Here is a 13,905-nt window from a genome sequence, read left to right as displayed (position 1 = left end):
AGCAGCCACACTTTCACTCAGCTCCTACAATCCATAGATCTAAAGTACACTATATGACTGCTCGGCATACTAGATTGCTAACTTTTCACATGCCGGAGTAATTGGGGAGCTCACTGAGCCAGCAGACCTTTACTGAAATCCCAGGAGAGGCTTTAAATCCTGACAGTTGTGGGAGACACCGGCCTGAAGTACCCCTGCAGCGGCCATTTTAAGGCCTTCATCCTACCAACACATTATGGAGATGGCGGCAGTTATAAGTGCCTTAGAAGCCTTTTCTACTAACATGGACAGGCACTTTTGGAGATTACAGCGAGAATTCGCCACCTTCCACCGCCAAACTCCAGAGGCCCTCAGACAACCCACAGAGGAACCCTTCTACCCAGAGATCTGGTCTGACACCCAAGAGGCGCCGTCTGGTGTTCACCACGCCCCGATAGTGGAGACCTCCTTGGATCCTGAGATACATACGAGAGCTATCGGGGTCTCAGAGAGGAGTTCCTCAGTACCGGTCGCATTCAGGCCACGGCTGAATTATGGATCAGCACAAAGAAGACTGGCAAACATGCGCTCACAAAGCAACATACGCAGCGACGCTAGGAAGTCAGAATCCGAAGCCGAACCTTCCCCCGCTGCTCACATAGCGACTCAGTCTATCTTCCACGCAAAGCACTTCAGGTCCGATCTGAACTTTGCTGTTAAAACTGTCCTTGCACCAGACCGCTACACTGCACCTACTTCATCAAAAACGCCACTCGGGCTGTGGATTATAGAAAGCGCTAAAGCCATCTCCAGTGACTCCTCCACTAAATGCGGTATTGGGTAGCAACCCCTAAGACTTACTTTCTTGCAGGGGTAACTAGTAATTGGGACACTATCATCGCACCCCCTGTTTGGATGATGATGATTTTAAAGGTCCGCAGCCAGACTAGTACCCCCATATACCTCTGTTATCTAGCCTTAACTCACGTTTAGAGCTCCCCTATATAGGGCTTAGTTTCTATCTCAACATGTTTGCTGTGTTTCATTTATAGATAGCGCATATTTAAATACCTATAACTGAGCTGTATATCTATGCAGCTTGTTTTTTATTGTTTTGATAAGATATGAAAGCTATTCACTAAAATGTGTATATTGATGAAGAAACCCCCACCACTGTTAAAGCTACCTATATAACCACTACACATTAAAAACCCGGTCCTATTATATACCCACAGATATCCATACTATGCTCACATAGCCATGAGTAGAGACGCTGTAAGCTAACTGGTTTATAGATTACCCACTTAACTGTAATCGGGCACTAGTATTATATGTAGCTAGGGACTAAACTCCTGTACTGCCTAAACTTAAGCTAGCTTTTAGAAATCTAATTTGTCTGCCCTGAAATTAAGATATGTTGACGCAGTGGCCCTCATACAGCAGTTCATAGGAGATTCACTAATGTAGTACTTCACTTTGTGGGAACCACCTACTGATCACTTTACATAATATCATACTGAAGTTCCACTATTACATACTCTCATAATCTGGCAGCATATAACCCAATGGACAAGATATTATATTGCCCGTTTATTCTGTAGTGCTCACGTATCAAACACTCCTAGACAATTATCTAGAGCATTTTCTACTCTACAGGTCCAGCATATCAGGGAGAGAGGAATCATTAGCTGCATACTAGTGGGTTCCCCTTCTTTTCTCTGTTACATCCTAAGCAGTCAACCAGAGTTCTCTTCAGACGCCACCTCTACATCTATACACAGGCTATGTCTATCTTAGTAAAATATAAATATGCTTCGCCCTCCCCCCCCTCTCCCCCTATAGTGGGTACTATGCCCATTTCTTTAAAACTGAGCGGCTCTTGCCCGCTGTAACCTTTCTCCTCTTTTTCAATATCTGAATTAGTTATATCCCCTCATTGACATAGACCCCTTGAATGCCCACAAAAGCTCTAAGTCACTAGACGAATACCTTCCTTTCTACAAAGGGATTTCTTGAAATTACATTGCAGGCTTACTATGTCAACATTTTTGCTTACAAAACATGGTCTGTTCAGGCCAATTTCCCATAAAATAGGGATATAACTACCTTAACTTATTCCTATAGGGTTTTTCATTAAACAAAATAAGAGATACCCTTTATATATTTTTGAGAAAATTCCACCATCATATCCAGAAGCACATATAGAATTGTGTATGTGTTAATATGTGATAATGACTATTACATCAATGTTGTAGACGTATTATTTCTTCACTTCGTTTATTCTTTCTACTCACATACCCATGTGGAATTGTACCCATGTATTTACTTCTGTGTGTCTGAATAAAAAACTTTAAATTAAAAAAAAAAAAAAATGTAAGCTTGAACACCTCCGCATGTTGCTCAGGGAGGTTTTAGCTGCTCTGAATGACTGTGATACAATTGCAGTGCCAGAGAAATTGTGTAGACTGGATAAATACTATGCAGTGCCGGTGTGTACTGGTGTTTTTCCAATACCTAAAAGGTTTTCAGAAATTATTAATAAGGAATGGGATAGACCAAGTGTGCCGTTCTCTCCCCCTCCTATTTTTAGAAAATTGTTTCCTATAGTCGCCACCACACGGGACTTATGGCAGACAGTCCCTAAGGTGGAGGGAGCAGTTTCTACTCTAGAAAAGCGTACTACTATCCCTGTCGAGGACAGTTGTGCTTTTTTAGATCCAATGGATTAAAAATTAGAAGATTACCTTAAGAAAATGTTTATTCAACAAGGTTTTATCCTACAGCCCCTTGCATGCATTGCTCCTGTCACTGCTGTCACTGCTGCTGCGGCGTTCTGGTTTGAGTCTCTGGAAGAGGCTTTACAGGTAGTGACTCCATTGGATGACATACTTGGCAAGCTTAGAGCACTTAAGCTAGCCTATTCTTTTGTTTCTGATGCTATTGTTCATTTGACTAAACTAACGGCTAAGAATTCTGGTTTTGCTATACAGGCGCGCAGGGCGCTATGGCTTAAATCATGGTCAGCTGACGTGACTTCAAGCTGCTTAACATTCCCTTCAAGGGGCAGACTCTAATGCAAAACAAGAGGGAACTTTTGCTCAGTCCAAGACGGTCTGGAGACCAAACCAGACCTGGAACAAAGGTAAGCAGGCCAAAAAGCCTGCTGCTGCCTCTAAGACAGCATGAAGGAACGGCCCCCTATCCGGTAACGGATCTAGTAGGGGGCAGACTTTCACTCTTCCCCAAGGCGTGGGCAAGAGATGTCCAGGATCCCTGGGCGTTGGAAATTATATCCCAGGGATATCTTCTGGACTTCAAAGCTTCCCCCCCAAAAGGGAGATTTCACCTTTCACAATTATCTGCAAACCAGATAAAGAGAGAGGCATTCTTACACTGTGTACGAGACCTCCTAGTTATGGGAGTGATCCATCCAGTTCCAAAGGAGGAACAGGGACAGGGTTTTTACTCAAATCTGTTTGTGGTTCCCAAAAAAGAGGGAACCTTCAGGCCAATTTTGGATCTAAAGATCTTAAACAAATTCCTCAGAGTTCCATCATTCAAGATGGAAACTATTCTTACAATCCTACCTATGATCCAGGAGGGTCAATATATGACTATAGTGGATTTAAAGGATGCTTATCTTCACATTCCGATACACAAAGATCATCATCGGTTTCTCAGGTTTGCCTTTCTAGACAGGCATTACCAGTTTGTAGCTCTTCCCTTTGGATTAGCTACAGCCCCAAGAATCTTTACGAAGGTTCTAGGGTCGCTTCTGGCGGTCCTAAGGCCGCGGGGCATAGCAGTGGCCCCTTATTTAGAAGACATCCTGATACAGGCGTCAAACTTCCAAATTGCCAAGTCTCATACGGACGTAGTACTGGCATTTCTGAGGTCAAATGGGTGGAAGGTGAATGAGAGAGAGTTTTCTATCCCCACTCACAAGAGTTTCCTTCCTAGGGACTCTGATAGATTCTGTAGAAATGAAAATTTACCTGACGGAGTCCAGGTTATCAAAGCTTCTAAATTCCTGCGGTGTTCTTCATTCCATTCCGCGCCCTTCGGTGGCTCAGTGTATGGAAGTAATCGGCTTAAGGGTAGCAGCAATGGACATAGTGCCGTTTGCACGCTTACATCTCAGACCGCTGCAATTATGCATGCTCAGTCAGTGGAACAGGGATTACACAGACCATCTGTCCAAAGGTATGACCTTTCGCAGGCCAGATTGGACAATTGTAACAACAGATGCCAGCCTTCTAGTTTGGGGTGCAGTTTTGAACTCCCTGAAGGCTCAGGGATCGTAGGCTCAGGAGGAGACACTCCTTCCAATAAACATTCTGGAACTAAGAGCGATATTCAATGCTCTTCAGGCTTGGCCTCAGTTAGCAACTCTGAGGTACATCAGATTTCAGCCGGACAACATCATGACTGTGGCTTACATCAACCATCAAGGGGGAACAAGAAGTTCCCTAGCGATGTTAAAAGTTTCAAAAATATTTTGCTGGGCAGAGATTCACTCTTGCCACCTATCAGCTTTCCATATCCCAGGTGTAGAGAACTGGGAGGCGGATTTTCTAAGTCATCAGACTTTTCATCCGGGGGAGTGGGAACTCTATCCGGAGGTGTTTGCACAATTGATTCATCATTGGGGCAAACCAGAACTGGATCTCATGGCGTCTCGCCAGAACGCCAAGCTTCCGTGTTACGGATCCAGGTCCAGGGATCCCAAGGCGACACTGATAGATGCTCTAGCAGCGCCCTGGTCTTTCAACCTGGCTTATGTGTTTCCACCGTTTCCTCTGATCCCTCGACTGATTGCCAAGATCAAGCAGGAGAGAGCATCGGTGATTCTGATAGCACCTGCGTGGCCACGCAGGACCTGGTATGCAGATCTAGTGGACATGTCACCCTTTCCACCATGGTCTCTGCCTCTGAGACAGGACCTTCTACTTCAGGGTCCTTTCAACCATCCAAATCTAATTTCTCTGAGACTGACTGCCTGGAGATTGAACGCTTGATTTTATCAAAGCGTGGCTTCTCCGAGTCAGTCATTGATACCTTAATACAGTCACCAGGAAAATTTACCATAAGATATGGCGTAAATATTTTTATTGGTGTGAATCCAAGGGTTACTCATGGAGTAAGGTCAGGATTCCCAGGATATTATCCTTTCTCCGAGAAGGTTTGGAAAAAGTATTGTCAGCTAGTTCCTTAAAGGGACAGATTTCTGCTCTGTCTATTCTTTTGCACAAGCGTCTGGCAGATGTTCCAGACGTTCAGGCATTTTGTCAGGCTTTAGTTAGAATCAAGCCTGTGTTTAAACCTGTTGCTCCAACATGGAGCTTAAATTTGGTTCTTAAGGTTCTTCAAGGAGTTCCGTTTGAACCTCTTCATTCCATAGATATCAAACTTTTATCTTGGAAAGTTCTTTTTTTGGTAGCAATTTCCTCGGCTCGTAAAGTCTCAGAGTTATCTGCCTTACAATGTGATTCTCCTTATCTGATTTTTCATACGGATAAGGTAGTCCTGCGTACCAAACCTGGGTTTTTACCTAAGGTGGTATCTCTAACAAGAATATCAATCAAGAGATTGTTGTTCCATCCTTGTGTCCTAATCCTTCTTCGAAGAAGGAACGTCTATTACACAATCTGGACGTGGTTCGTGCTTTAAAGTTTTACTTACAAGCTACTAAAGATTTTCGTCAAACATCTGTTTTGTTTGTTGTCTACTCTGGACAGAGGAGAGGTCAAAAGGCTTCGGCAACCTCTCTTTTTGGCTAAGAATCATAATCTGCTTAGCCTATGAGACTGCTGGACAGCAGCCTCCTGAAAGGATTACAGCTCATTCCACTAGAGCTGTGGCTTCCACTTGGGCCTTTAAAAATGAGGCTTCTGTTGAACAGATTTGCAAGGCGGCGACTTGGTCTTCGCTTCATACTTTTTCAAAATTCTTCACATTTGATACTTTTGCTTCTTCTGAGGCTATTTTTGGGAGAAAGGTTTTACAGGCAGTGGTACCTTCCATTTAAGTACCTGCCTTGTCCCTCCCTTCATCCGTGTACTTTACCTTTGGTATTGGTATCCCACAAGTAATGGATGATCCGTGGACTGGATACACCTTACAAGAGAAAACACAATTTATGCTTACCTGATAAATTTATTTCTCTTGTGGTGTATCCAGTCCACGGCCCGCCCTGTCATTTTAAGGCAGGTAATTTTTAAATTTAAACTACAGTCACCACTGCACCCTATGGTTTCTCCTTTCTCGGCTTGTTTTCGGTCGAATAACTGGATATGGCAGTTAGGGGAGGAGCTATATAACAGCTCTGCTGTGGGTGTCCTCTTGCAACTTCCTGTTGGGAATGAGAATATCCCACAAGTAATGGATGATCCGTGGACTGGATTCACCACAAGAGAAATAAATTTATCATGTAATAATAAATTGTGTTTTTAAGTGTCTTGCAAGGTGTCTAAATCTGTTTCTGTGTTTCTTTACAATGTGTTAGTTTATAAAGCTGCAAATTAGAACTGTGTTTGTTGGGTAAAACAAATTCCATCGTCTTTCCCCCTAGCAGAGCGAACCCATCAAACAAATGTATACTTTGGAGATTGGTTACGGTCTGGCCGACAGATCAACTTTGCGTTTCTTATCTAAGTTATTTTTTGACAATCTGAATTATCTACTTCTAATATTGCAAAACCAGTTTGTCCTTTTTATTTATGCAAATTATGACACTTTGGGAAGTCTCCCTAAGTGTGATGCGGGAATCCAGACGTGGACCCGTTGCTCAGTGTGCCTAGAGGTATATGGCTGCACCTCACTGACGAGGCCCACAATAGGCCAAAACGTACGTCTGGGGTTTTGCTGTTTCTCTTGTTCAGAGAGGGATTGCCTGGTATTTCAGGGCTGGACTGCACTGTGAAGTCAGGATCAGACTGATATGCTTCGGGAAAGTTCTTCTCTATGAAAGGCAAATGTTGAGCTTAAAGAGGCTGCTTATTGGGTGGTAACTAGCCATAGAACAAGCTATTATGCTATTGTTCGTTCTCAGGTTGAGCGCTTCTCTCTTTTTATTTATGCCAGTTTGTCCTCTGCCTGTGTATACTATTCATGGGGTATTACAATTTTTTCCAAAGACTTTAAGGTTCACTGATAGCCCAATATTGCTGAGGTTTTGCTATTTTACAGCCTTTAAGCATAAACTCACATTTGTATCTCTTCATTTCTATAATAGATATGATGTACCTACTGTTTCTACTGCTATCTAACCAGTTCAGATATCTGGCTCTGAATGAGTTTCTCTTTCTGAAAGTGAATGGTCTCCTGAAGATCTGTCCTGAGCTTCAGATCAGGTTTTCAGGAGAATAGCTTTTAATCTTATGCTTGAACATCTATGTTCCTTAATTAAGGAAGCTTTGAAGACATTAGGGGTCCAGGACCCTAAGCAACTGGATAGTACCTTCTAACTCAATTCCAAGCCTGTTGAGATTTCCAGTTTTTTGTCTTGGTCACGAAAATTATTTCCAAGGAATGGGACATGCCTGGAATCCCATTATTTTCGTTCCCTTAATTGAAAAAAGAAAAAAAAACTGTTCCCTTTTCTATATATGAATTTGGGAAACCTTTCTTAAGATAGACGGACCTATTTTTACCTTAGCTAGACAATCTATGTTCTCTCTTTCCTATTTGGGAAACTGAAAGGCCTTTCTGCAAAGGGGTCTGTTATTTCAACCAGCTGTGGGTATTGCCTGTGTGGCAGGTACAGGAGCCTTTTTTATCCAGGGATAAAAAAATCTTGACCTAAGGATAATCTCAAATTCAATCCATGACTCAGAAATTGTTTCCCTCTCAGAAGTTTGAGTCCTCCAACTCTTCCTAAAAACCAAATCCAGTCTGGTGTAAATCCTCTCCTTTTAATGCTAAGTCTGCATGTAGATGCGACCCGTCCCAGATTTGTTGCTGATAAGGGGCAGGTTAGTCATTTTTCAAGAGTGACTAGACTCAGTATATTCATGATCCCTATTGGATATTATTTGTCAGGGATACAGATTAGGTTTTTGGTTATGATCATCTCTGCAGAGTTTTCTTTTGACTCCTGTCTCAAAAAGAACAGAGAAGGACAGGCATTCATTCAGTGGGTTCAGGAGCTGGAGGACATGGGAGTACCTGTTCTTTTTCCTATGTTAGAACAAGGGAAGGAGGACACTTTCAGACTCACTTGGGATCTTAAAATGTTCCACATATTCTTGAGGGTTTCTTCTGTTAAGATAAAAACCATCAGATCTATTCTTCCTTTAGTCATGCATGGTCAGTTCATGATCAATATAGACTTGAATGTTTACTGTTACATCTATTTTCACGAAAGACATCCGAGTCCTTCGTTTTGCCTTCAGGGACAGACATTCATTTGTAGCTTTTTCCTATTGGGCTTACTACAGCTTCAAGAAAATTGACAGAAGTCAGATCCTCAGGGAAAAGCTATGGCTCTCCACTTGATTTTTTATTTCAGCTCCCTCTTTACTCATGTTTCAAGGGTTTCATTTCTTGGAGTGATCATAGATTCAGTCTCAATGCAACTGTTTTTGATAGTTCAGCACAAGCTCAAGATTCTATCTGCCATTCTGAACTTGCAGACTCTATCTCACATGTCTGTGGCTCAGTGTATGGAGGTAGTGGATCTGATGGTAGCAGCATCAGACACCATTCTGTTTGCAAGGTTTCATTTGCACCCACTTCAACTATGCATGCTAGGATGGTGGAATGGAGACCACACTGACCTGTCCATATAGATTTTACGTCTAAATATCTCTTCCGTGGTGGATATTCCCCATTCCAGTTTCCTTTGGTATGGTCTTCCTTCATCCGTCATAAACATTTTTTTTTAATCCACAGACACCAGCCTTTTTGAGTTTGGGTGCTGTCTGGGGATCTAGAAGGTTTCAGGGAATTTGGTCTCCTTGCAAGGGGAGGTTACCAATACATTTTTTGGGAACTCTGTGCAATCTTCAGAGCTCTTCAGAAATAGCTTCTTCTCAAGACTGTTCCCTTTCATTCATTTTCAGTCCGCCATTATGGTGGTAGCCTATACCAAGCATCAGGGAGTTTCTCGCATACTGAGATAGGCAGAAGTTCATTCTACTATCTCGGCAATCTGCATTCTCAGGGTCAACAATTGGCAAGCGGATTATCTGAGTCGTCAGACTCTTCACTCGGGGGAATGGTCCTTTAATCAGGAGTCAGTTGGTGTGTCGCTGGTGTCTCCTGGAGATCGACTTGAATCGTAAACTCCCCAAATATAGGTTGAGGTTGAGAGATCCTCCATCAGATTTGATAGATGGTCTAGCAGTTCTGTGGTCCTTTCATCTAGTTTGTTTTCTCCATTTGTACTTCTTCAGAGGGTTTTTAGAGTAAACAATGTGTTTCAGCAATCTTAATAACTCCTGCTTTACCCCATAGGATGTTTTATGCCAATCTGGTTCAGTTGTCCATTACTAAAATAAAAATTGCTGTGAGTTATGGAAGGTGTATCTCTTGTGTTCAGCTTGGGGTCTCTCGACTCTGAAGGGCTACATTTTTGTGCTTTCAGTTTTATTACACAGGAAGCTTGCTTGTCTTCCAGGTATTCAAGCACTTGTTTAGGCCTTTGTTGGAATCTGACCTATCAAGCCCATTTCTCCTACATGACTTTTGTACTTGGTCCTAAGGGTTTTGCAATTTCCTCCCTTTGAACCTATGCATACCTTAGTCATACAGTAGTTATCTAGAAAGGTTTCCTTTTTCTTAGCTGCTTCATCAGCTAGAATAGTCTCCGGGTTGTCTGCTCTTTCTTATGACCCTCCATATCTGGCGCTTCATCCAGGCAAAGTGGTCTTAGTATGTTGTTCAGTTTATTACTTAAGGTGGTTTCATCAGAGAATATATTAGCAAGGAAATTGTAGTTCCTTCCTGATTTCCTAATCTGAGTTCTTCAATAGAGAAATTATTGCACAATCTGGATGTAGTTAGGGCATTAAAACCATTTTGTACAGGCAACTAAGGACTTTTGGCAGGACGAATATTAAAGCTCTTGGTGTAGGGTGTCTTTACCTCTTCCTGGTGGCCAGGAGATAAATTCCCAACCGTAATGAATCGTGGACTCTTTTTCCACCAAGAAAAGGAATTTATTAGGTAAAAATTGTTTTTTAGGTTTTAATTTGATCAGAAACAAATACACAAAAACATTTAGTCATATAAGTAAATGGGTGTTTGTCAGAACTGAACTCTGACATTGAATTTTTTGCTCCTTTTGTTCATTGTTTTTTAACCATAAATTTTGTTTCCATAGATACTTGATGAGGTTGAGAAGAGAAGGCAAATTGCTACAGCGGTGATATACCCATTTATGCAGGGGCTACGTGAAGCTACTTTTCCAGCTCCTGGGAAAACTGTCAAGATAAAGAGTTTCATTCCAGAATCTGGGACAGAGGTAAGACTGGCATAATTTAAAATAAAAAAATAGACAAAGTAAAATACTGAAATCTTTTTCAAAGTATGACTATTTATTGTACTCTCCCTTGTACAGGGTACATGTTTGCATAAACAGCAGTATAGTTTGTGCACTTCCTGCTAAAGATCATTGACTGTTTTTTGTTTTCTAGCTAATAATCTTTGACATTTGATTTGTTGTACTCAAGTGATACTGATCTAGTTTCTCTTTATTTTGCTTTATATTTGTCAGACAAAAACAATTTGGCTTGTTTAAATATTGTTCTTAATATGGATGTTATAAAATGGTTGATTACAATGTCTAATCACTTTTAAAATCTCCTAACGTGCTCCTCCCTTAATTCTTTTTCGCTTTTCAGTACCACAAAGGCTACAATTGCTCATGTTACAGTAATTCATGGGTACAGCCTATCTTTAAAAGGCTATGAAACCCAAAATGTTTCTTTCATGATTAAGATAGAGCATGCGATTTTAAACAACTTTCTAATATACTTCTAGTTTCAATTTTTCTTGTTCTCTTGGAATCTTCTGTTGAAAAGCAGGGACGTATGCTTAGGAGATGGTCCATTTCTGGTCACTATATGGCAGCAGTTTTGCAAGAATGTTATCCATTTGCAAGAGCACTAGATGGCTGCACTATTCCTGCCATGCAGTGCTTCAGATGCCTACCTAGGTATCTCTTCGACACAGAATATCATGGAAACAAAGAAAATTTGATAATTAAATTGGAAACTTTTTTAAGGTGCCTTAAAGAGATGATATACACTAAATACATTTTATAAGCCTATTACTAAGGTTATTCCCCCTCCTCCCTCTAGTCATGAGTTCCACCATGTTGAAATCTAGCTCTCCCTGCATTCCAGGGCTGACCTGTTTGCACATGTGCAGCAACTTTCCCTTCAGATACCTGCAGTGAAACTTAGGTTTCAATGTGGCAACGCTCATAATTATAGGGAGTGCATTAAATGTATTTAGTTTTTAATATCCCTTTAAATATATTCCAAATAAAATGATACCAGTCATAAATATTAGATGAAAATGCAATTAGCAATAATAAAATGATAGTAAAGATATCATTAGTGGATAGTAAACGTATGCTATCTCAGTATAACAAATATGGTTAAGCAGCTTTTACTATGGATATTACTTAAAGGGACCCTTAACACCTGACATCTAATAATCCCCAAAACCTACTTCCTACCTACTTTCTTATTAAAAAAATAAATAAAAATAAAGTAATCACTGCTGTCTATTTTATCTGTTCCTCTTAGCCCAAATTTTTGAAGGAGATTGTTTTGAAATAGTGTTGATCCAGTGCTTGACTTCCTATGTATTTCTCAGTGAGGGTATAAATATATTTAATTTCCCAGTCTATGTATATAAAACATAATATGCAGCAAGATTTAAATAAAATGCTTATAACTACGGTGCTTTGTTTTTAACTCCTCCCCACACACACACACAGTTTTTTTTTTTCTTCTTCAACTCTGCCCACAAGTTTTATGCTCTAGGCAGAGCCGTTTTCTGTGTGTTATCATTGTCAACTACTGACATGGTGGGAGGGGGAGAGGGAGGAGGAAGCTCTCTGTGTATATGTCAGACATCCCAACCTGCAAAAACTCATTTCAGGGAGGTGCCCCTCGCTATACTACCTCACTGCATGCCAACCTTACTATAGTACCTCACTGTACTACCTCTGTATAGTACCTCACTGTACCACCTGTATATAGTACCTCACTGTACCACCTGTATATAGTACCTCACTGTACCACGTCACTATAGTACCTCACTGCATACCCCCCAACTGTCCCGATTTTCGCGGGACAGTCCCGGGTTGCTAGCCATCTGTCCCGATTTGCCCCATGCATAATTCTATTGGGCCCATACTCAGAAGCAGCTGGCTTTGCTCTCACAGGGTTAGATACCTGTTAGATTCCCTGTGGAAAAGAAATGGTGTGTGGTTTAAGCAGGAGTAAGAAGGCTGTATACACTCTGACCACGGGTAATGGTGACCTCTCTAACCTACCTCTGGTAGTGATGATCTCTAACTCCTGGTGATACTAGCATGCCTTCAGTTTTATACAATGAGCAGTGCTAATACCAAGGTAACGAACAGTGGCAGCCACAGACTAAAATGCTTGCCAACCCCAGGACCCCATACAATGAATTACAGATACCCTTATATGATGTAGTGTGTGTGTCTATCTGTATCCATAACTGTGTGTGTGTATTTGTATGTATAAGTTTATGCTATGTAGTGTGTGTGTCTGCATGTATAAATGCAAACTATGTAGTGTGTATGTGTTTCTGCATGTATAAGTGTGTATCTGCATGTATAAGTGTATTCTATGTAGTGTGTGTCTGCATGTATAAGTGTATGCTGCATGTATAAGTGTATGCTATGTAATGTGTGTATCTGCATGTATAAGTGTATACTATATAGTGTCTGTGTATCTGCCCGTATAAGTGTATGCTATGTAGTGTGTGTGTATCTGCATGTGTAAGTGTATGCTATGTAGTGTGTGTGTATCTGCATGTATAAGTGTATGCTATGTAGTCTGTGTGTATCTGCATATGTAAGTGTATGCTATGTAGTGTGCTACTGTGCATTTTTGCTGACTTTAAAGGCCAGAATCTAGAATATTAATGGGGAATGCAGAGAGCAGTTTTAAAGAATTTATTATTAAATAAATGTCTTTGCAAAGGCTAATTAAATACATAGCTCACATAGCCATACCAGTGGTTTGAGCTTGTGTTTGATTTGCTGCCTAAGTGTATTAAAATATGACTTTATTTAGAATTTTATTTATTACTTTAAGCTTATGATTTTAAGCCCCGCCCACCACATTTCACATTTTTTGCGGGGGGGGGGGGGGTTGTCCCTCTTTTGAATTTTGAAATGTTGGGAGGTATGTCACTGTACCACCTCAGTGTAGTACCTCACTGTACCACTTCACTATTGTACCCCCCAGCCCCTCCAACCCCAATTCAGAATTCCTCAGTGCTCTGATTATGAAATAGTTGAAAATGTTATCACATTATAGAGGTATGGGAAGTCTGCACAATATAGAGGTATGGGAAGTCTGCACAATATAGAGGTATGGGAAGTCTGCACAATATAGAGGTATGGGAAGTCTGCACAATATAGAGGTATGGGAAGTCTGCACAATATAGAGGTATGGGGAGTCTGCACAATATAGAGGTATGGGGAGTCTGCACAATATAGAGGTATGGGGAGTCTGTACATTTCACCTATATACTGTATATCAGGTCTGCTGCTATGTCTTGCACCGCCCTAGAGTAGAGATCAGGAGGGGGGGGGGGAAGTCTAGAGAGGAATGCAGTAACTATTTACATTGAGCTATAACGGAACAATGACACCTAGAGGTAGAAATGAAAGTGCAGGCACAAATTTGATTTTCTCTGGCACCGCTATTTCCG

At 41.2% G+C, this 13,905-nt stretch overlaps 1 protein-coding gene across 1 annotated transcript in view; it reads left to right on the top strand.

Moving 5' to 3' along the window:
* The window catches only part of DENND2D (DENN domain containing 2D), a 441,033-nt gene that overhangs the window by 215,205 nt on the left and 211,923 nt on the right, over positions 1-13,905 (top strand). Inside the window, exon 6 of the mRNA XM_053705345.1 lies at positions 10,304-10,444. Coding sequence (XP_053561320.1) covers positions 10,304-10,444 — 141 coding nt within the window. The remainder of the gene's footprint in view (positions 1-10,303; positions 10,445-13,905) is intronic.

Source organism: Bombina bombina, chromosome 3 (assembly GCF_027579735.1).
Source record: "Bombina bombina isolate aBomBom1 chromosome 3, aBomBom1.pri, whole genome shotgun sequence".
Taxonomy (NCBI): Eukaryota; Metazoa; Chordata; class Amphibia; order Anura; family Bombinatoridae; genus Bombina; species Bombina bombina.
The sequence above is the reverse complement of the archived record's forward strand: the minus strand, read 5'-3'. Positions and strand labels throughout refer to the sequence as shown.